Source organism: Tachyglossus aculeatus, chromosome 3 (genome assembly GCF_015852505.1).
Source record: "Tachyglossus aculeatus isolate mTacAcu1 chromosome 3, mTacAcu1.pri, whole genome shotgun sequence".
In the NCBI taxonomy this organism is placed as follows: Eukaryota; Metazoa; Chordata; class Mammalia; order Monotremata; family Tachyglossidae; genus Tachyglossus; species Tachyglossus aculeatus.
The window spans coordinates 47,390,175-47,415,625 of record NC_052068.1 but is presented as its reverse complement, the minus strand read 5'-3'; the positions used below and the strand labels follow the sequence as shown (position 1 = coordinate 47,415,625).

Below are 25,451 nucleotides of genomic sequence, written 5' to 3'. Positions count from 1 at the left end.
TGAGGTAAGTGCTGAAGAGGAAGAATTAAGAGCCACAGGTTTAATGCCGTGAGGAGACAGAGAGGATTTGTTTCATGGTGTCTGTTAAGTACTTACTATGTGCCAGACACTGTACTAAGCACTAGGGGGTAGATACAAGCCAATCAGGTTGGACACAGTCCACGTCCCACATGGGGCTCGCTATGTTTATCCTCATTCTTCAGATGAGGTAATTGAGGCACAGAGACACTAAGTGATTTCCCCAAGGATACACAGCAGATAAATGGTAGAGTTGGGATTAGAACCCTGTTCCTTCAGACTCCCGGGCTCATGCTCTATCCAACAGGCCATGCTGCTTCTCAATTAACAGATTGACAGAACCTGGGAAGGTGAAAGACTGCTGACCATGAAGGAGAAACTGAGGCGTCAAAATGGAGAGTTGTCACTGGGATTTAAAAAAAAAATAGAGGTGGAAAAAATAGAGAATGTAATTAAAATATGGGCCTTTTACTAACTTGAATGGTGTAAATCTACAACAGACATAAGAAAAGGTTATAAAGATGTATACCTAAATGGAAGGTATTAGAACAATCTTCCTTGATTGAAAACTGAATTACTTAATTTTTCTATCTGCCCAAAGGTTTTCCAGTTTCCCTTTCTTAATTGTAACTGAGGTAACTGAATATAAATTATGTTTGAAACCAGCCCTAAACAGCCTCTTCGGGCACAATTTTTCCAGCTATGTACCTTTCTAAACCAAACCCCAAATGTCCACTACAAGGAAAATGAACATTCATAAGCTATTTATGAATATGGATTCATGGTTCACCCATTTAAGCAGGGTTTAAAGAATCATTACCTTAAAGGAACTAAGCTGCAAAGCAAGGTAATTAAGTACCAGCATACCTAGGTTACAGCCATCCTGAGATCTAACCATTATGCTTCAATACTTTACCCCATTTTATAGTCATCCCATGATATACGCAACCCAGGAGTACAGTCTTATGTTTGACACTCGAAACTCCAATGCCCTAATGCAAAATACCAGTTCAGGTCAAGAGAGTATGGTCAAGACCACCAATTAAGTCTTGCATCAGTTGTAAAGAAAACAGGAATTTATAAAAATGATTGAAGATGACCTTGTTGGAGACATGAGTTCAAAGGTGTGAAGAAGTGTTCAGAAGGACTGGGCCTGTCATTATTAAGACAAGGAGAAGTTGGACAAATTCTTCCCTAAAATTGAAAATGGCAAAACGGGTTTCTAATTTTGCAGGTTTCTGCGAAGTTTCATAATCATACAACTCCTCATGCTATGAATTACATTAATATAAATGAAATAAAAGCTTAGTGCTGCTTGCTATAACTATATTTAACACAAAGAAATGCCATTATTTTTCTAAAGATATTGGAATGCACGCCAATTTATAGCATGTGTGTCTAAGGCAGAAAATACCCATGATTTAGCCCCTTACAAACTACATCCACCTTTTTGAGGAAGACACCTCAGCTGTATAGTGAGGAACACCTATAGTTCTACTAAACAAGCACACAGTGGTCAACATCCTCTGGGTTATAGCAAAGAGTCAGTCAGTCCACTGTGGTCACTAGAGATTGGAAAGCAAGTTTACTTAGGCTACCAGCTACCTCATGATTTATTTGGGGATTAAGAGACATAAGATGATTTAGTAAAGCTTTCCGCTCCTTGAAAACAAGGCTAAGGATTTGAGAATGAGTCTTCACATTGAAAAAAATCCCATTTTTTTATAATTAATTAATAATAATTGATAATAATTGATAATAATTGTGATATTAGTTAAGCTCTTACTATGTGCCAGGCACTGTTCTAAGCACTGGAGGGGATACAAGCAAATCAGGATGAACACAATCCCTGTACCACATGGGGCTCACAGACTTAATTCCCATTTTGCAGATGAGGTTACAGGTACAGAGAAGTTAAGTGACTTGCCCAAGGTCACACATCAGACAACCCCAGTGCTTAGTACAGTGCCTGGCACATAGTAAGCACTTAACAAATACCAAAGTAGTTATCATTATTAAGCCCAGTGTGGGCAGGGAGTGTCTTTCTTTATTGCTGAATTGTACTTTCCAAGCATTTGGTACAGTGCTCTGCAGACAGTAAGCGCTCAATAAATATGATTGAATGAATGAATTATTAAGTGGCAGAGCTGGGAATAGAACCCTGTTCCTCTGACTCTCAGGCCAGTGTTCTATCCACTAGGCCATGCTGCTTCTCATTAAAAAACACAAATAGGTGTCACTCAGGCCATGTAGGCCATTCCTGGCATATTTCTGGTTTTACAACTATTCAGTGCTACCTCTACTAGGTGATTCATAACCCCAAACCTTAGTGCACTTAAAAAACGATCAAGTGGAAAAGAAAATGGTGAAATTAGTAGGGTTTTTGCAGCCTCTGAACTGGAGTAGAACAGCCATTTTAATAGACTTGTCTGCCTCTGAATTCACTCATGGCTTGGACTGGATGGATTTTCTTCTGTGCTGAGCCTTTTCTGACAGCTGCATAGATTTCCTCTGGCTTCTCTCTCTTAATCAAGGGCTTTTTCGCCGGAGCCTTCATTCTCCACATCACCACGGGGTGCCGGGGCCCAGTCGGACTCTGGATTTTGATGATCTTAGTTGAGGCAATATAGGACATCTTCACCGTTTGTACGACAGCATTCATCAAGTTCTTGGCTGCCTGGATGAGTGAAGTGACACTATCCAGCTGTAATAAAAAAGACATCTGTTAGTGTAAGGAAATCAATTGCTCTCAAATTACAATACATTGACAAATTGAAATAAGTGGAAATTGCAAAATTCACTAAAAATCCCAATTTTAGTCATGTCTATCATTTCTCAAACATGCCTATCTAAAGGCTGAGTCCCTTGTGGAGCAGGGGCTGTGTCTGACCTGATTAACTTGTGTCTACCCCACATTCTGAACAGGGCTTGACACAGTAAATGCTTAACAAATAAAATGATAATAATAATGATGATAATAATAATTTAAAAAGCTTTCACCATAGTTGACCTGGACAATCAAGCCCCAAAGCCATCAGGACTCAGGAACCATTATTAAACAGTGATCTGCTGCAAGTGTAAAAGAGCACTCTAGAAACATGTTATAATTATGCTAATGAGATCTCACCACTTCAGAGGTGTGATTTGCATTGTACTCTCCCAAGCACTTAGTATAGTCCCCTGTGCACTGTAAGCACTCAATAAACATGACTGCTTGATAGCAAGAGGCATTTGTTTGCCTTAGGAATTTGTCTAGGAGGCTTATCACTTCTTCTAATCCTGAGGCAAAGAGGTTAAAGTAGATTCCAGCATGGTGCTTTCTCTCTCCCCCAGTCATATGGTTTAGTCTGATGCCAGACTAGTACCCTATCCCTTTCACCACCCAATGGATTGGGCAATGGTCAGTCACGGCACTCCCTCCCCTCTCCCCTGCCTTGGACCACTGCAGGCCCCAAGGGATTTTTTTTTGGCCTTTTGTTTTTAATAAAAAGAAAACAAAATTGAGGTTTCTCATTTCATCTCCTCCGTCCACCCCAGCAGGAGATCAATCAATCAATCATATTTATTGAGCGCTTACTGTGTGCAGAGCACTGTACTAAGTGCTTAATGGACCTCGGAAAGCACAGATCCTCCCGAGTTCTTTGCGCCACACTGGGAAAGCCAAGTCTAGCCCCTGCCCTCCCTCAGTACCAAGTGTGCTAGTGGTGTTGGGTGACAGCCCGTATTGGGGTGACAGCTCTCTGTGCCACTATGGAGACTGGCCTGGGAAAATGAGCCAGGACAGGGCAGGAAAATGCATTACGTTTTTTCCCCTGATCTGAAGTCCAAGAAAATGAGCTGGGGCAACAGGGGAAACCCTACTTGCCCTTGTGGTCAGCCTGGGCTACCACTTCCCAAGCTTCTTAAAAACTCTCACCTACCTCTTTCCTGCTCACAAGCTTGCGTGACCTAGAAATGCGAATTCCAAGAAGATCAAACATTACCATTAAAAAGCATGGGACTGTCACATCATCTTGAAAGATTTTGCTTGAATAACGCTTCATAGAGCAACATGCACCAAACTATTGTGGAACCCTTTGCTGTCACTAGGAATAGCCAACCTGTTCATGAGATCTGAAGATGAACCCATACACAGTAAAATCTGAGCCTAATTACTGGGATTGGTACACTGAAGTCATCTTCAATCTGTCACTCAATCGTACTTATTGAGCACTTACTGCATGCAGAGCACTTGGGGGGGTACAATATAACAATAAACAAACACATTCCCCACCTACAATGAGATAATAATATTGATAATTCTGGTATTTGTTAAGTGCTATGAGCCAGGCTGTACTAAGCACTGGGGTGGAGACAAGCAAATCGGCTTGGACACAGTCCCTGTCCCACGTGGAGCTCACAGTCTCAATCCCCATTTTACTGATGTGGTAACTGAGGCACAGAGAAGTTAAGTGACTTGTCCAAGGTCATACAACAGACAAGTGGCAGAGTTGGGATTGGAACCCATGACCTTCTGATTCTCATGCCCGTGCTCTATCCGCTATGCCATGCTGCAAAACTCTCACCTGCCCTACTGTCGACCCCGGCCCATGTCCTACCTCTGGCCTGGAATGCCCTCCCTCCTCAAATCTGCCAAATTAGCACACTTCCCTGCTTCAAAGCCCTAGTGAAAGCTCACCTCCTCCAGGAGGCCTTCCCAGACTAAGCCCCCCTTTTCCTCTGCTCCCTCTCCTCTCCCCATCACCTCAATTTGTTCCCTTTGCCCTATCCCCCTCCCTGCCCCACAGCACTTGTGCACATATGTACATATTTATAATTATAATTCTATTTATGTTTATTAATGATGTGCATACATCTATAATTCTAATTATTTATAATGATGCTACTGATGCCTGTTTATTTGTTTTGATGTCTGTCTCCCCCCTTCTAGACTGTGAGCCCATTGTGGGCAGGGATTATTTCTATTTGTTGCTTAATTGCTCTTCTCAAGCGCTTAGTACAGTGCTCTGCACACAGTAAGCACTCAATAAGTACAAATGAATGAGTGAATAGTCTAGAGGGGCTCACCGGGCCTCGCCCCATTGAGAAATTATTTTTTTCTAACAGCTGGAAATGAGCAACAGATTCCCTTTCCTGAAATGTCCTCATAAAGAAAATCCAAGTGACACATTTACAGAAAACTGCTGATACATGGCCTAGTAGATAGAGACCAGGACTGGGAGTCAGAAAGACCTGGGTTCCAATACCGGTTCCATCACTTCTCTGCTGTGTGACATTGGGCAAGTCACTTAACTTCTTTAAGTCTCAGTTATCTCATCTGTGAAAAGGAGATTAAAACTATGAGCCCCATGTTGGGCAGCTACTGCACCCAACTTGATTAGATAGCATCTACTCCAGTGCTTAGAATAGCGCTTGACACATCATCTGACTGATAAATCAGATCATCTTCCAACCCAGATTCACTCATGGGCCAACATCTTGCTATCTTATTCCCCTACATGAGCAGGTGATAATGACAGAACCTGGGACCTAGTCACTTCAAAGAAGGGCCTCCATCAGACTGTTTTCATAACTTTTAGATTCTGAGTCTCCTCAGGCCCACGGCCAAGCCTTATTTATCACATATTATATACTTCCCCAGCGCTTGCCCATATTAGGCACATTACAAATAGAATATTGAATACAATGAATAAAAGATTATGAGCTCCCTCTAGATTGTAAGCTAGTTGTGGGCAGGAACTGTCTCTGTTCTTTTGTTATATTCTACTCTCCCAAGCAATTAGTACAATGCTCTGCACATAGTAAGTGCTCAGTAAACATGATTGGTTGACTGACTGATGCATGACTTGCACCAGAACTAAGGCAATAACCAAGAAGAAAAGCCCTGGAAGACTTTGAACTTCAGGTAACAGCACTGCCTCTCCTCTGTGAGAGGAGCACCTGGCCACATAGGCAAGCACCTTCAAAAACCTTCAAAACACCTTCAAAAACCAGGGCAAGGCCCACCTTCTAACCATGAGACAATACTGAGACCGATGAAGTCGGATAATCATACTTCAAGTCTGGTGACTCGAAATACCACAAGATTCAAACATCAGAACACGTGACCAGATGGAGTGTGGGATGCCTCTCTTAAACAGGACCAAGTTTCTGCTGTGGAAGAGGAGACCGTACCCTCCACAATGATGCATCACCTCTTCGAAATGGAACTTGGCATGAACTTTGATGTCCAACCAGATCATAACATTGCCAAATGTGAACATGAACACAGGCTAATAATGGAGGATCCCAATAAAGATTACTGAAGAGTGCAGATGAGAACTGATGATGCCCAGGTTTTGAAAGCCCCTTCTGGGCTATTGAAATTTTCACAAAACTCCAGGCCCACAACCTCTGCTTAAACCATCAGGCAATGTTGGGATGCCCCATTCACCCAACTCCTGCGTCAGACTCTCATGCCATATTCTTTGCAAAAGTCCTTATTTGCCATCGCTTCCTCTCCTAACCTTCCTGTCATTTCTAAGAACATGCTGATTTTTTAGGTAAATTTTCAGCCTGGGGCCAAAGCTGGGAAGGTGAAAAGGAAGGGATGGATTACATTTTAAAGAATCCCTCTTCAACTAATAGTAACAGGAAACTCAATTTGCACCACTTTTTGGCAGGTTCCTAGAATGGAATAACATCTCAGTGTTAGAAGAAGCTCTTGAAGCTAAATTGTCATCTAGCAGGGCATAGACCAGATCCTGGGGGAAAGAACAATTCAGCATTATGCCTTAAGATGTCTTACTGGTCTTTTCCTACAGATCTGGACGTCAAAATGTATCCACCTGTTAAATAGAAATCCCCACCAATGTTCTAAATGGCTTTGAGCCCTTCACCTATCTCATAAGTCAAATTTATCTTTACGGATTCAACAACCATGAGCTATTTTCAATAACAGAGGATCAGCTATATTGAGAGCCTACCATCAGCCTCCAAGTCCATTCTATTGTACTCTCCCAAGCACTTTCTGATTAATCAGCCTACCACCACTGGAGCAATGTTTACTGAAACACACAACTCTTTAAGGTGCATGTGAGGAGACTGGTAGATAGGATGAGGCCTTTCTGCTCTGGAACAATGAATTAAAATGGGGCATTCATTTTAATGAAGCAAAATCTTAAGAAAAGTGGATTAGCAGCCAATTGGTGAAGACCAAATTCAGCATATAGGAAACCTCACACACCAGTGCTTGAGGGGTTACTCTTCTCCAGAAATATCAGGAAGACAGAGTCAAAACAAACAAGCCCTATGATTGGCAATGTATAAGCCTGGCAAAGGATAGTCTTCACTGGTACATGATGTAGAATGGAGTATCAGTAATGGGTAGGTCCTATCGGCTACCCCACGGAAGTGTATGGGTATCTCAGAAACAAAGGGGATTCTAGTTAAATTTTTAAAACTTGATAGTTTAAGCAGGACAGTGAGTCTAGTCCAGACATAGGAGTAGTAAGAGTAGTAGTAACAGTAGCAGTAGTAGTAATGGTACTTATTGAGCACCTACTGAGTTCAATGGGCTATAGTACTATTGTTATGCTCTATAATTTCCCTTTTCTGCGATTCATTTTTTCTGTCCTCCCTGCAGACAGTAAACCCCTTCCTTGTAGGCAGAGATTTATTGAGCACACAGCAAATGCTCAATAAATGCCACTGATTGACTGATCGATTGATTAACAAAAACATAAGACAACTTCCCTGTGCACGAAGAGCTTTCATTCAGGGAAGCAGCTTGGCATAAGGGATAAAGTACAGGCTGGGAGTAAGAAGGTTGTCTGTTCTAATCCCAGTTCCACCACCTGTCATTTGTTTGACCATGCTTGACTTGTCCAAGGTCAAGTCACTTCACCTCTCTGGGCCTCAGTCACCTCATCTGTAAAATGGGGATTGAGACTATGAATCCCATGGGGTACAGGGACTGTGTCCAACCTGATTTGCTTGTATCCACTCCAGCACTTAGTACAGTGCCTGGCACATAGTAAGTGCTTACCATATGCCATTATTATTGTAGTGGGGGAGAAAGGTGAAAATTATTTACAGGCAATGGAATCAGAATAAATGATTTAATTTAATTCTGTGCACAAATGGTGAATGTCGGAGCAAACAAATATGTAAAAATATAATTTTAGTCTATGCAGCACCCTATAAGGAGCACAGAGATAAATGAACAGAGATAAAGACATTTAAGATAACTCAGAGAATGTCACTATTCCAGTGTTTATAATCGTTTCTGGATGTGTTTGGACACTCATCCTTATTTGATATTTGAATACAGATTAAGTCTGAGTCAGACTCTCTAACGAAATTCTTGGCAAAAGTCCTTATTTACCACCTTTATCTTTAAAAGAGGAGCCACCATACTCATTGTAATTATAAGCGTGATAATTTCTATTTTATAATGCAACTACATTTTGGATGATTTTAATGAAGCCCCATCTTTGATTTTGCTTTGATTTTGCCTGGATGTAGCCTTGCTGAATGATGTCGTTAAAGGCAGAAAATCCACCCAGGGCATTCCATTGTATGTGGCCAAATTGGACTTCAGATTTGCCAAATGGACTTGGCAATTTTAATCTACAAGATAAAGAAGCTATCACTTTCTTAGAGACCAATGTGATGTTATATGTGATTTATTTATGAGAAGCAGTGTGACCTAGTGGAAGGAGCGCAGGCTTGGGAGTCAGAGGTCATGGGTTCTAATCCCGGCTCCACCACTTGTCAGCTGTGTGACTTTGGGCAAGTCACTTTACTTCTCTGTGCCTCATTTACCTCGTCTGTAAAATGGGGATTAAGACTGTGAGCCCCACATGGGACAACCCGATTACCTTGTATCTACCCCAGCATTTAGAACAGTGGTTGGCACATAGTAAGCGCTTAACAAATACCATTATTATTATAGAAGCAGCGTGGCTCAGTGGAAAGAGCACGGGCTTGGGAGTCAGAGGTCATGGGTTCAAATCCCGGCTCTGCCAATTGTCAGCTGTGTGACTTTGGGCAAGTCACTCAACTTCTCTGGGCCTCAGTTACCTCATCTGTAAAATGGGGATTAAGACTGTGAGTCCCACGTGGGACAACCTGATCACCTTGTATCCTCCCCAGTGCTTAGAACAGTGCTTTGCACATAGTAAGTGTTTAATAAATCCCATTATTATTATCAATTAATTTACTTTGTATATAAGTTTGCTTCTGAATATTATAAAGTCAATCCTACCGGATTTCCATAACAGAGGTATATTACTTTTTTTTATTACCCTGCTCCTCTACATAATGTTCCTTAGATATATTTGTTGAGAGGTGTGACAGTCGGCCTAGACCTATAGAGCCCCAGAAGGGTCAAACTGCTTGGGTGAATTGCATCCCACTTTGTCATGAGGCACAGACTTTGCCAAAGAAATTCATTTACAGATCCTGTCAATCACTCTTGGAATGGCCAGTTTACCTGGTGTCATCTTTTGGAATCCAGACAATTTCAGGGGTGGGCTGGGATAATGAGGGATGTCAGAAGAAAGGTTTAAAGAGTGGCAGACAGAGAAATATTTCTCTTCCCACTTGGTTCTGAAAAAGTTGGCGCCTTGGCTGACATGATCCAAGAAGAAAAACCACAAGGAAGGTTTACCAGAAAGATAAGAGGTAAGTGGGCATTGTTAGTGTGGGAATAATTCCGATTGCAAAAATAATATGTGGCTGATGAGGCTATCTCTAGTCTGTGAGATTGTGGGTCCCATGTGGGACAGGGACTGTGTCCAACTTGATTATCTTGTATCTACCCTAGTGCTTAGTACAGTGCTGGGCACATACTAAGCACTTAAACACCAAAATAATCATTCCCTACACTGATCTTCAAGGTCTTTAATATATAAAGTCATTAATGAACACCCTATGTGAGATAGTGCCCACAAACACAACGCTTGGAACCCAAATAAATTTGGCAAATGTCCTGAACAGATATTTAACTTGCAGTAGTGACAGTTTATGACCTATTCTTAAAAGATGTAAACACCTTAGCAAAAATGCCAAAGCAAAAATCATTAATTATGACCCATAGGCACTCAATAAATATGATTGATTGATTGATCAGCTAGATCATTATTGGGAGGAACAAAGGCCAAATATTTTGCTTCTCCTACTTTAGCTGTTATTTTGCATTCAGCACACTGTGCCTCTTGAAATACTCCCCAGAAAGTGAATTGCTGCTTCTATGTGTAAATAAATTCCTTGATGCCTCTTTTTTGGCCTGTGAAGTTTCCCCTAGGTTCGAGACGACTGAGCATTTCTAGTTTTAAATGATATATTTGTTTGTAACCTTTTCAAGGATTTCAGGTTTGATACATAATGTATCAAATTAAATTTGCTTCTCAGGAAGCAGACAGCTAGTCTGTTGTCCTAAACTTTTAACCGCAGCGGACTTTCTTTCATTCCATTATTCTATATCCTAGATGAACATATTGTAACTAAGGATAAAGATCTCAGTCTAAAAAGAAAAAAAAAACTGCATTAAAGAATCTTAGAAACCACACAGAATCAAAATATTTCTGCTACCCAAAATTTAACAGTACAGCAAACGTAATAGCAGAGCCCAATTTTTCAAATAGGGAATTAATACTTCCCAGTTGTCAGTAAAGTCAGTTCTTATAACTCAAACTAATCAAAGTGTTGTTGCAAATAGTCTAAGTGATGGAAATTTGCTTTCCTACTCTCCACAGACTGTGAGAAGTAAGGTGGGCAACTAAAGTAACAAAAAAAAGGAAAAACCAAAAATGCTGGACAATACTGAAGAAATCGAACATTCCCAAGTCATAAAATAAAAGGATGTGCTCAGTCATCGCCTACTTCTGTTGAGTAATTTTTCAATACAAGTAAAAAAAAAAAAAAATGAAGTGGACTTCATTGCTCTTATCCAAGACCTTTTATATTTGAACTGCTCTAGAATGATCAAAGTTTAGTAATTATAACAGTGTGGCCCATCAAATAGGGATCCAAGATTTGCTAAAAGTACTCTGAAGCTGCCAGAGAGATAAGCTCAATAATTATACCATGTAACCCATTGTACAGCACAGATTCATATGAGCAATACCCTTGGTTTGGGTAGTGAACCTCTTAGAGGGGAATGGTCTAGGGGGATTAAGAAGTGGCAGAGGTCAAAGACAGAACACAGATCTAAACACAGGATAATTTGTTTAGTTAAATACTTCAGGTGCTACTTTCCTTTCTGTGCCTAAAATAACATCTGCCTAAAACATAATATCCATTTTCCCTGGCTCCCTTTGTCTCTAGGAAAGAAGCCAAAATTAAGACCCATCAGAGTAAAGGAGGAAGAAAACTGGAACACTCATTTACTCGATTTTTCATACAAAGCACCAAGTAGTTTCTAATCCTTCAGCTAAAGGAAGCTTATTTAAAGTGATACGGGAATAATTGTGGTAAATCAATCATTCAATCTTTCTAAGCGCTTACTGTGAGCAAAACACTGTACTAAGCACTTGGAAGAGTACAATGTAATAGAGTTGGTAGAAATGTTCCATAAGCAGCTTGGTAAGTACTTGCTATGCGCCAAGCACTGAACTAACCGCTGGGATAGACTCATTTATTCATTCAATTGTATTTATTGAGTGCTTACTGTGTGCAGAGCACTGTTCTAAGCGCTTGATTCCTGTCACACAAGGAGCTCACAATCTATGAGGGAGAAGAGGGCACTGAATCCCCATTTCACAGTTGAGGAAATAGACCCAGAGAAGTTAAGTGATCATACAAAAAACAAGTGACAGAGCTGGGATTAGAAGCCAGGTCCACAGACTTCCAGTCCCATGCTGGTTCCACTAGGCCGTGAATTATATGCAGAACATGTATCAGTGTGTTCTGTCCCAGAATAATCTGAAAGTCCTCTAAGAATTGGGGTCAAGGGGTGTAACTTCTTTTAACAAAATATGATGCCCCAGTTTCTAAATCTTAGGCATGAAATGAAATGCTATGGTATCATCATTGTTTCATCACTGAGGCTGGGAGAAAAGGTCAGCGAGTAACAAGAAAGAAAGATGCTTTGGAAATCATTTTAGGAGTAGCCTGGAGCATCAGAATGCTGTTATCACTGATATGAGGTGCGGACTATGTCAGGAGTAAAAAATACATCTTGAGGAAAACAATTAAAGTGTAGCTAAAAGGCTTCTGTGCTCTGTGCAAGCAAACTTTGCATCTAAACTAGAATCAGGTTTTAGAAGCATGGTGTTTTCCAAAGGGGAAAAATGTTTAAAGGTGCTGCAATTTTATTCTCTTATTCACGATCAGAAATCTCTCTCATCTTCCCATGAATGTCCTCCAATTGAAAATGATCTCCATGCCTCTTGTACGAGAAGTGCACACCTATCTCAAAGTTTTGGCAATTTTGCTTACCAGAGCACAGCTTCCGAAACACCTTTCAAGGAGCTCTGGGCCCCCAGATGCTTGGGGGTGTGTGGATGTGTATGGGCGTTGGGGTTGGGATGAAGTGTTAAAAAGTCCCCTCCGCTAGTTGTCACAGGGTAATGGTATGCTATAATGTCCATGGGTTTGAAGCAAGAATACGGACTCCTACACACGTGTTTAGGGAGTCACCCTGGTAGAGATGACTCATTGTTGTGAAGTTTGGGTGGATTTCATTCATTCAACTCATTCAGTAGTATTTTTTGAGTGCTTACTGTGTGCAAAGCACTGTACTAAGGGCTTGGGAGAGTACAATAAAACAACAGACACATTCCCCTCCCACAACGAGCTCACAGTCTAGAGACTATGGATTAGCAGTGGGTGTAGCCATTCCTCTAGGGAAGGATTATATTAAATTTTATTTTTGTTATTTCATTTTTGCCAGACATAAGGATTTATCATGGGCTTGAGAAACGTATTAAGTACCCGAATGCTGATTTTTTGCTACCGGGAGAAAAGAGTAGCCAGAAAATTTTGCACTGAAGTGAAATGGCTGGTGTTGCTTGTTGTTAAAGTGCTCCTATAGGGCAGTGTCTCTTTTTAGCTGGGGACATTTTGCAGTTTATAGACTCTAGGGCTACGTTCACTTGGCTTCTCAGATTCAGCTCCCACGAGCTTGCTTCCTTTCCTGCAACTACATGGGTAGAATGAGATTGTACAATGGATCTCATGCTGAATCTTAATTGTAGTTTTTAGGAGCACCATTGACTTATGTGCTTAAAGCCATTTGAATAACCTGCCAAAAATCTGCATTAACAGTCTCTATTTTCTAATTTTCATTATGTGCTTGACAATAGCCTCTCTTTTTGCAATGCAGAAAATTTCTTATTTACTCTATTTCTCTCATAAAGAAATATTCTTTCTCCAGTGGTTAAGAAAAAACAGCTGATCAATAATAATAAAAATTTCCAACAAATAAAGGAAATAATTGCAATCTACATAACCTGGAGGCAGAAAACAGGTCTTTCCATAAAACCCTGAGCAAATCCCACAGTCAAAGAATAGTTTGTCCTAAAAAAAACCCTTTACTTCCATGAACAAGAACAACTACTATTGCTAGGCACTAAATGTTGAATGCTTTTAAAATGCAATGTTTAAGAAAATGTTATACTTCTTGCTCCAGTCTTAGCAAGAGTACACATATTAACGCCAAAATACTCAAAGACAAAGGAGAAAAATAAAGTACAGCCAGATAATTTCAAAGTTCACAATTACGCTTCAAATGACCTTCCACAGCTAATATATCTTTCAATTTTTTGCAGCTGCTTTCTTTCATTCTCTGCTTTAGGCATTATGGAACTACTTTGGATTGTCAATCAAAAAACAATAATTTATGCCCTATGGAGAGGATGCCTGATTTTACAGGAAATGGAACAGATATAACAAATGTACAATTCCATAATCTCTTTAGGAAGCACACTGCTTGCTGCTATCTTGGGAAGTGCAAACCGAATAGCCTTTGTGAATCTGACTGGACATGAAATATTCATTCATTTATTCATTCAATTGTATTGATTGAGTGCTTACTGCGTGCAGAGCACTGTACTAAGCGCTTGGGAAGTACAAGTCGGCAACATATAGAGACGGTCCCTACCCAACAACGGGCTCACAGTCTAGATGGGGGAGACTGACATCAAAACATGTAGACAGGTGTCAAAATCGTCAGAACAAATAGAATTATAGCTATATGCACATCATTAACAACATAATAGAATAGTAAATATGTACAAGTAAAATAAATAGAGTAATAAATCTGTACAAATATATACAAGTGCTGTGGGGAGGGGAAGGGGTAAGGCAGGGGGATGGGGAGGAGGAGAGGAAAAAGGAGGCTCAGCCTGGGAAGGCCTCCTGGAGGAGGTGAGCTCTCAGTAGGGCTTTGAATGAAGGAAGAGAGCTAGGAAATATGGACTCAGTGATTGAGAAGTGGAGAAGAGACTCAAGGATCGCTTCCTTCACAGATTCTCGACGATTTTTGACCAATCCTCTGTATCACCTAAACCAGTTCAGAGAAGATAGCACTACCAGAAAATTGGAAAAATGGCTAGATTTTTGCAAATCAGCTCCCCCCTGGTATCTAGCATCTTTCAGAGTGCGTTTTTTAGTCCAGAACTGCATGCAAGTTTCCAGATGCAGGTTTACCACAGTTTTTCATGATCTTCTAGAGATCTTTGTTCCATGAAAATCTCTTCATTTCTACTCTCTGTATGGCATGACCCAACTGTTCCAATATAGGCCATTTCATCTGACATTCTGCATCAGTGCATCTTTAGAATATTTCTTTTCTTTTGTGGACTAGTGGAAAGGTCTAATCTGGGCTCCTCCGCTTGCCTGCTGCGTGATCCCAGACAAGTCACTTAACCAGAAACTCTTTGTAAACTGGGATCATGTCTATCAACTCTATTTTACTACATTTTCCCGAGCACTTTGTAGAGGTCTCTGCACACAGTAAGCACTCAATATATACCACTGTCTGATTGATTCTCTATGCTTCAATTCTCTCATCTTTTAAAATGGGGACTCAATACCTGTTCTCCTTTCCCACCAGACTGTGAGTTCCATAAGAGAAGCAGCGTGGCTCAGTGGAAAGAGCACTGGTTTGGGAGCTAGAGGTCATGGGTTCTAATCCCATCTCCACCACATGTCTGCAGTGTGACCTTGGGCAAGTTACTTAACTTCTCTGAGCCTCAGTTCCTTCACCTGCAAAATGGGGATTAAGACTGTGAGCCCAACGTGGGACAACCTGATCACCTTGTAGCCCTCCAGGTGCTTGGAACAGTGCTTTACACATAGTAAGTGCTTAACAAATGCCATCATTGTTATTATTATTATTATTATTATTATATAGAACAGGGGCTTTGGCTGATCTGCATCTATCATATCTACCCCAGCATTTGGCATAGTGCATGGCACATAGCATAGCAAATACCGCAATTATTATTACAATTCTCCCATTTCAACTCATCATATGGCAACTACTTGGATAACTCGGTTCTGTGACTCAACCCGGTACTGTGCCTCCTTCTCAGCCCTGCCTGGTGACAGTGTGATGCAGCAAATAGTGATTTCAAGATTTCAAGACCGTCTGCTTGTGATTCAGTCTTACCATTCGTAAATACAGCTGGTCAGTGGTGCTAATGGACCAGCTTTAGAAATCATATGTGGCATCTGTGGTAAGTAAACTTTGAGAGCTGGCAAGCCCGCTTGCCCTGACATCTGTGCCATTTGGCCCCAGTCTTTTCTATTTGCAGTTCAAAAGGCTTAGTTACAAAGGAAGCTAACTGGCAACTTGCATTCAATCTGTCACAATGTAGGGTTTTTTCCTCCAGAATTTGCATCTGGAGAGATGAGGGATATGCTGTGTTCAATTGAGTTAAGGTCTAATTAATAAGCCAAGACCCAATTGGCAGTTCTTATCTCATTCGAGCTAGTTTGAAGAATCATGAGTTATGTTAATCATGCTGCATATAGCTATGGATACATCATTGGTACCTTATAGAAGACAGAAACATTGTACCACGTTCTGGGCTGATATTTCTAGATCTAACAAATTATTTGAAATATGAGACAGAATTCAACACCTTACAAGAGAGGCTCTGAAAAACTTTACTTTCAAAAACAGCAAAGCAGCTACATTTAGACACATATAAGCCCTTTCTACAGTGCCGTGGAACCTAAAGGCACTGAAATATTGGATAAGTAGCTATGTCAACAAAATCTCTACCTCCATAAAAACTCTCTCATTTGTGTTTGTCGATGATTTAAGCCAGTCACCTTTATTCTGGGTTCCATTCACTAGGCATACAGTGTTGGTGCCTCTCTGATGAAATGCCAGGGCCTGAGAATTTTCAGGCTTTCTCTGGAGTTGATACCTTTGACTACACTGAGGTTCCTCAATAATTATTATCTAAATATTGAAATATTTACCACCAATATTTAAATAACAATAAAAACTATGAAAATGAACTGATGGGAAAAAGATGAAGGTGAATCTTACTTTATACAGAATTATGTTAGCCAGACAATGCATTTCGCTGGTATTTTGGTACAATATTAGGGCAGACTGTTCTCTGGAAGACTGTCAGATGTAGTGTGGTGTGGGCAGGAAATGTATCTGACAACTTTGTTGTATTGTACTCTCCCGAGTACTTAGTACACTGTTCTGCACACAGTGAGTGCTCAATTAATACCATTGATGATGATGATGACAACATTGAAAGTATAATAATGTTTTCTTATAGTACTTCATTAAGCACCTGCCATATGCCTAATAATAATAATAATAATTGTGGCATTTGTTAATCACTTACTATGTGCCAGGCACTGGAATAAGCATCGGGGTGGATACAAGCAAATCAGGTTGGACACAGTCCCTGTCCTGCATGGGGCTCACAGTCTAAATCCCCATTTTACAGGTAAGGGAACTGAGGCACAGAGAAGTGAAGTGACTTGCCCAAGGCCACACAGCAGACAAGTGGTGGAGACAAGTGATTTCCAGGCTCATGTTCTATCCACTAGGCCAAATGCTTTGTCAAATATTGGGGTAGATACAAGATAATCAGATCAGACCTTGTGGCTGACCCACACAAGACTTCAAAGCCCTGCTGAGAGCTCACCTCCTCCAGGAGGCCTTCCAAGACTGAGCCCCCTTTTTCCTCTCCTCCTCCCCATCCCCCTCACCCTATCTCCTTCCCTTCCCCACTTCACCTGTACATATGTTTGTACAGATTTATTACTCTATTTATTTTACTTGTGCATATTTACTATTCTATTTATTTTGTTAATGATGTGCATCTAGCTTTATTTGTTCTGACGACTTGACACCTGTCCACATGTTTTGTTTTCTTGTCTGTCTCCCCCTTCTAGACTGTGAGCCCGCTGTTGGGTAGGGACCGTCTCTATATGTTGCCAAATTGTACTTCCCAAGCGCTTAGTACAGTGCTCTGCACACAGTAAGCGCTCAATAAATATGATTGAATGAATGAATGAATGAATGAATGAATGAAAGACTGCTTCTCAATCTTCTACATTCTTGGGAGAGCCGGGCCTTCCACACTCTCCCACATTTAGTTTTCCTGAAGGGTTCTACCAGTGCCTATGTTCCTGATGAATGGTTGTCCATTGTTTTTGAAGTCACGATGCTAATGGTGAAGTCTTATCTGTGAATGTAAAGGTGGCTGAAAAGGCCCGTGCAGGATTGATATCCACTGTTTGCAAGAAAACATCAATCCCAGTTAGGCTAATGGCCTGTGCCTTATTGGAACTGTCTCTGGTTTCTAGTCATAGAAAGAAGGGGCAAACCACAATCTCAACAACAAAGTCCTGCCATGAAATTAGTGCGAAAATAGTCCAAGAAGTCATGTTTTTTGATACTCAATATACATCCTCTCAGTGGGACGCCTTTTAAAGAGAATGTCTGACAATAGGATACCTAACAGATGCTGCATGGGGAGGTGAAATGGAATAAAAAAGCAAGAGGCAGAGAAAATATGGTAAAATTCAGAGTGGCTATGCTTTTCAATACTTTGATTTAGATTTTTCTGCATTTCTCCTGATTGCTTCTTGTGCTTCTAAGGCAAAATCAATTTTAAAACCTACTTCTGATAACGACACAATCTTTTGGAATTCCACAGCTACAAACTAAGCTTGGAAGTTACATATGGATAGAGATTATTATGCATCTTTAGTCTAAGAGGTTATGCTGTTTCTTTATATATATTTTTATGACAGGATTTACAAGTTTAGCTCAAATTCATTGTTTTCCTATACATTTAATGTATTCATGAACTATCTTCATTGCAATGCTCTTACCATTTTCAAATATTCAACAGATAATAGTAATACTCCTCATATATCAATGAAAACCAATGAAATGAGACTGGGCATAAATTGAAGATGGATAAAATATTTATTCAGAAAGTATGTGGATTCATTTGATTTAGAGGCCTATGGGGTAAACTCTTCAATCTTTAGCAAGTGTAAAGAGACAGATACTGCTGATCTTGCAGTGCACCAAAAATAATGAACTGAGTGGTTCATACTCTACCTTTCACCACTTAGTATAGTGCAAAATACTTACATATATTTAATTTGTTGAGTGGATTTACCATACTAAGCAGTCAACTGTTTACAGCCTGATAATAATAATGATAATTGTGGCATTTATTAAGTACTTACTACATGCCAAGCACTGTACTAAGCACAGGAACTGATACAATATCAGCAGATTGAACACAGTTACCTGTCCACCTTGGGGCTTATAGTTTAAGTATGATTAATCTAATTTGTTGAGTGGAATTACCATGCTACCGTTTCCCACATGCCACGGAAACTGCCCTCTCAAAGATCACCAAAGACCTCCTGCTTGCCAAATCCAACGGCTCCTACTCTATCCTAATCCTCCTTGACCTCTCACCTGCCTTCGACACTGTGGACCACCCCCTTCTCCTCAACAGGCTAACCAACCTTGGCTTCACAGACTCTGTCCTCTCCTGGTTCTCCTCTTATCTCTCTGGCCATTCATTCTCAGTTTCTTTTGTGGGCTCCTCCTCCCCCTCCAAACCCCTTACTGTAGGGGTTCCTCAAGGATCATTTCTTGGTCCCCTTCTGTTCTCTATCTACACTCACTCCCTTGGTGAATTCATTTGCTCCCATGACTTCAACTATCATCTCTACGCTGATGACACCCAAATCTACATCTCTGCCCCTGCTCTCACTCCCTTCCTTCAGGCTTGTGTCTCCTCCTGCCTTCAGGGCATCTCCATCTGGATATCTGCCCACCATCTAAAACTCAATATGTCCAAGACTGAACTCCTTTCTCCCAAACTCTGCCCTCTCCCTGACTTTCCCATCACTGTTGCCAGCACTACCATCCTTCCCATCTCACAAGCCCGCAACCTTGGTGTCATCCTCGACTCTGCTCTCTCGTTCACCTCTCACATCCAATCTGTCACCAAAACCTGCCTGTCTCATCTTCGCAACATTACCAAGATCTGCCCTTTCCTCTCCATCCAAACCACTACCCCTGCTGGTTCAATCTCTCATCCTATCCCGACTGGATTATTGCATCAGCCTCCTCTCTGATCTCCCATCCTCCTGTCTCTCCCCATTTCAATCTATACTTCACGCTGCTGCCCGGATCGTCTTTATGCAGAAACGCTCTGGGCATGTGACTCCCCTGCTCAAAAATCTCCAGTGGCTACCAATCAACCTATGCATCAGGCAAAAACTCCTCGCTCTCGGCTTCAAGGCTGTCCATCACCTCGCCCCCTCCTACCTCACCTCCCTTCTTTCCTTCTATAGCCCAGCCCACACCCTCCACTCCTCCACCGCTAACCTCCTCACCGTACCTCATTCTCGCCTGTCCTGCCGTCGACCTCCGGCCCACGTCCTCCCCCTGGCCTGGAAGTCCATCCCTCTGCACATCTGCCAAGCTAGCTCTCTTCCTCTCTTCAAAGCCCTACTGAGAGCTCACCTCCTCCAGGAGGCCCTCCCAGACTGAGCCCCCTCCTTCCTCTCCCCCCCCAGCCCTACCTCCTTCCCCTTCCCACAGCACCTGTATATATGTTTGTACGTATTTATTACTCTATTTTACTTGCACATATTTACTATTCTATTTATTTTATTTTGTTAATATGTTTTGTTTTGTTGTCTGTCTCCCCCTTCTAGACTGTGAGCCTGCTGTTGGGTAGGGACCGTCTCTATATGTTGCCAACTTGTACTTCCCAAGCACTTAGTACAGTGCTCTGCACATAGTAAGCACTCAATAAATACGATTGAATGAATGAATGAATACTGAACAGTCAACTGTTTATAGCCTGATAATAATGATGCTAACTGAGGAATGTATTAAGTGATTACTATGTCCCAAGCACTATGCTGAGCACTGGAGTTGATACAAAGTAAACAGGCTGAACCCAGTTCCTGTCCCACATGGGGCTTTCAGTTTAAATATGTATATCTGTACCTACTTGACCTCTGTGCTTAAATAGAATGAATTTTCCTAAGATTTCTCCAGGTGTGAATAAATGGCTGAAGTGACTGATTCCCTTGCCGGGCAGTCAGTCCTCCATTATGCCCAGGGAAATGACTGTCTTTTGCTATGTAGTATTTATCAATAGCAGGACCTGCCATCATTCTCTGCTTTCCTCTTACAGTTACCTGCCTAGTGATCACACATTGATTGGGAAGCATGGCTTGGGAGTCAGGAAACTGGGGTTCTAATCCCACTTCTATGTGTCTGCTGTGTGATCTTGGACAAGTCACTTCACTTCTCTGTGCCTGTTTCCTCAAACTTAATATATCCAAAACAGAACTCAGTATGTTTCCACCCAAACTCTGCCCTCCCAGTGACTATCCCATCATTGTAGATACCAGTATCATCTTCCCTGTCTCACAAGCCCAAAGCCTTGGCATTATCCGTGATTCAGCTCTTTCATTTAACCCACATATTCAATACCTACATAATTCAATACCAATATTATTATTATTATTATTATTATCATTATTATTATTATTATTATGTCAATCCTGTTGGTCAACCTTCAAAACATTGCTAAATCTGCCCTTTCCTGTCCATTCATTCATTCAATCATTAATTCATTCAATTGTATTTATTCATTCATTCATTCATTCAATCGTATTTATTGAGCAGATACTGTGTGCAGAGCACTGTATTAAGCACTTGGGAAGTACAAGTCAGTAACATATAGAGATGGTCCCTACCCAACAACGGGCTCACAGTCTAGGAGAGGGAGACAGGCAACAAAACAAAACATGTGGACAGGTGTCAAAACCGTTGAAATAAATAGAATTATAGCTATATGCACATCATTAATAAAATAGAGTAGTAAATATGTACAAGTAAAACAAATAGAGTAATAAATATGTGCAAATATATACAAGTGTTGTGGGGAAGGGAAGGAGGTAATAATAATAATAATAATAATAATAATAATAATAATAATAATGGCATTTATTGAGCGCTTACTACTACTACTAATAATAATGATGGCATTTATTAAGCACTTACTATGTGCAAAGCACTGTTCTAAGCACTGGGGAGGTTACAAAGTGATCAGGTTGTCCCACGGAGGGCTCACAGTCTTAACCCCCATTTTACAGATGAGGTAACTGAGGCCCAGGGAAGTTAAGTGACTTGCCCAAAGTCACACAGCTGACAAGTGGGGAGCTGGGATTTGAACCCATGACCCCTGACTCCAAAGCTTGTGCTCTTTCCACTGAGCCACTCCGCTTCTTAGCATGAGGTAGGGTGGAGGGGCTATGGGGAGGAGCAGAGGAAAAAGGGGGCTCAAAATTCAAATTCCTATCATGTTAATCCAAGCGTTTTTTTTTATCCCACCTTGATTACTGCATACTACTAATAATAGCTGTGGTATTTGTTAAGCACTTAGTAGGTGTCATGCACTGTTCTAAGCAATAGGGTAGATACAAGTTAACCTGGTTGGACACAGTCCATGTCCCACATGGGGCTCACAGTATTAATCTACATTTTACAGATGAAGTGACTGAGGCACAGAGAAATTATTGGTCCAAGGTCACACAGCAGAGATGGGGCAGACCCGGGAATGGAACCCAGATCCTTCTGACTCTGACTTTAGACTGTGAGCCCACTGTTGGGTAGGGACTGTCTGTATGTGTTGCCAACTTGTACTTCCCAAGCGCTTAGTACAGTGCTCTGCACACAGTAAGCGCTCAATAAATATGATTGATTGATTGATTGATTGATTGACTCCCAACCCCATGCTTTATCCACTAGGCACCACTACTCTTCTCTCTATCACCTTCCTTACTGACCTCCCTACCTTCTGTCTCTCCCACTCCAGTCCATACTTCATCTACTACCCAGATCATTTTTCTATAAAACCATTCAGTTCATGTTTTCCCATTACTTATAAACTTCCATTGGTCGCCTAAGAACCTCCGCATCAAACAGAAACTCCTTACCCTTGGCCTTAAAGCACTCAGTTACCTTGCTCCCTCCTTCTCTACCTCACTGCTTTCCTACCATAATCCGGCCCACACACTTCACTCCTCTAATATCAACGTGCTCACTGTACCTCGATCTTGTCTAACTCACCGACGATGCCTCACCCACATCATGCCTCTGGCCTAGAATGCCCTCCCTCTTCATATCCGACAGACGATCACTCTCCCCACTTTCAAATCCTTATTAAAATCACATCTCCTGCAAGAGGCCTTCCCCAATTAAGCCCTTATTTTATCTTCTCCCACTCCCTCCAGCATCATCCTTGCACTTGAATTTGCACCCTTTATTCACTCCTCTCTCAGCCCCACAACACTTGGTACTTGTAATTTATTTATTAATATTAATGTCTGTCTCGCCCTCTAGACTGTAATGTTGCTGTGGGCAGAGAACATGTCTATTAACTCCATTATATTGTACTCTCCCAAGTGCTCTGCAAGCAGAAAACATGTAATAAAATGACTGAGTGATCCTGATGAGAGCCTTCATTGTCATCAATAATGGCACTTATTGCCCCCTTGCCCTCATGCAATGCACTGTAGTAAGCACTTGAAAAGCATAGCACAAATACAAGATATGATCCCTGCTTACAAGGAGCATACAACTTTTTTCTGTCACTGCCAAGCAGTAGTACTGTCCTGATTCTTCAGAATAATGCATAAGCATTTTCATCTTTTCCTTTTCCTGATTAACAGCACACAGCAGTTTCTGTCTTAGAGTTTCAGTGATGTATGTAGAAAGATGTTCTTCCAGAGTATTCTAACAGCATGACCTAGTGAAAAGAGCACAGGCCTGGAAGCCAGGGGACCTGGGTTCTAATCCTGGCTTTGCCACATACCTACTATATGACCTTAGGCAAATGTGTCTCAGTTTCCTCATCTGAAAAATGGAGATTCACTATCAGTTCCCCTTCCTTTGATTGTGAGCCCCTTGTGAAACAGGGACTGTTTCCAACCTGATTATCTTGAATCAGGACTTGTACATTGATTGGCACATGGTAAGTGTTTAACAAATAGCATAATTATTATTAGCTTTCAGATCCTTTGTTATATCCTTAATCATGGCAGCATTAAATAGGTAGACTAAGATGGCTTTATTACTTAGATTTTGCTTTTCTCCCTCCTTGATGGAGGAGGACAAGCAAGATACAGTCAACTCTGATTGGATCAATGTACCATTACAAAGCAGCCTAAGGGTACTTGTGAACTCCTCAGGGCATCTAACAGATGCTAGGGCCCTATACTATTTCTATTAAATGCTTTAGTAAGATGGAATAAATTCCACCTTAGAGGTCCTAATGGTGTTCCTTGCATTTATTTGGTATTTAGCATGTAGCAAAGACTGTTTCTTTTGAACGGTGCTGTGGTCAATAGATAACTTATAACCATGAGAGTGTATAGTTAAGACTATGTTCTTCATCCAGGTGGACAAGGGGAGAACTCATGCTAAACTCATACCAGCAGTGAAAAGCAACACGAGGCCACAATAACTGCTCTAGCCAGTTTACTTCCCTTTCCTTTTGAAGCTGACATCCATGTTGGCCTAATGATAATAATAATAATAACAATTATAATAATTGTGGTATTTATTAAGTTCTTACTACGTGCCAGACACTGTACTAAGCACTGGAGTATCTTCAAGGTTATCTGTTTGGACACAGTCCCTGTCCCAAAGGGGGTTCATAGTCTTAGTCACCATTATATAGATGATGTAACTGAGGCATAGAGAAGTGAAGTGACTTGCCCAAAGTCAAACAGCAAAAAAGTGACAAAGTCAGAATTAGAACCCAGGCCCAGACTCCCAGACTCCAGGCCCATCCTCTATCCACTAGGCCACACTGCTTCTCTTTGGACTCCTGTGATAAGTCGTCATCATTCCCCAGTTTGAGGAAGAGCCTTTGCTTTGGAGATCCTTGGTGTCCACTTAGATTTATGCATGAAATGGACTACTTTTCCTATGGGAATTCTGCAAGGCTCTGTTCAATAGGTATCCTGTATTCTTTTTGCTTTACACTCATTCTCTTAGGGAGCTATGACCACACAGGACTTCATCTACCACCTGCAAGAAGACGATTAAAAAATCTACCTCTAGGCCTGACGTTTCATCTGACCTACAGGCCCACATCATGATGAAATTTATTAAGCACTTACTATGTGCCAAGCACTGGATGTCCTCCCAGCACCCTAAACTTCATATGTCTAAAACAGAATTGCTCACCACTCCTTACTTTCCATGATATGTTAGTTATATTACTATCCTCCCCGTTCCAGAAGCCCGCAACCTTAAAGCCATTCCAGACTCCTCTTGGTCGTTCACGTCTATCACGCCAAATCCGTTTGGTTCCTTCATTATATCTTTCAGATCTCTCCTTTCTTCACCCATTCAGCAACCAATATGGCCCCAAGTTCTGGTCATGTTGTGGCTAGACTATAGCATCAGTCTCCTTGCTGGTTTAAGAACCTCCAGCCTCTCCTCTGATATATATTGCACCCAGATGCATATATTATCTTCTTGAAAAGACACTTGACCCAAATATCTCCATTGTCTTCCCATATCTCTCACTGGCTTTCAGGCTCTCAATGGCTTGAAGGCTCTTCTGCAACTTGCCTCATCATACATATTTATTCCCTTCCCTTGCTACTCATCACCCGGAAATCTTCATTTCTCCCAGGCTAACCTTCCAACTGTACCTATTTATTGCCTTTCTCATCCCCCTCTCCTTATTCAAACTGGCCCCCCCATCCTAGAAATTCCTTTCTCCAATGTATTAGGTTTCAACTCTTCCTCTATTCACAGTGAAAGCAGCATGGGCCAGTGGATAATAATAATAATGATGATGATGATTGTATTTGTTAAGCGCTTACTTATGTGCCAAGTACTGTTCTAAGTGCTGGGGGAGATACAAAGTTTTAAGGTAGTCGCAGGTGGGGCTCAC

General features: G+C 41.2%; 1 protein-coding gene across 1 annotated transcript in view; it reads right to left on the bottom strand.

The window, feature by feature from the left end:
- Positions 1-2,401: 2,401 nt before the first annotated feature.
- Positions 2,402-25,451, bottom strand: part of CTNNA3 (catenin alpha 3) — a 1,398,597-nt gene continuing 1,375,547 nt past the window's right edge. The window contains exon 18 of the mRNA XM_038743931.1: positions 2,402-2,722. Coding sequence (XP_038599859.1) covers positions 2,435-2,722 — 288 coding nt within the window. The 3' untranslated portion in view covers positions 2,402-2,434. The remainder of the gene's footprint in view (positions 2,723-25,451) is intronic.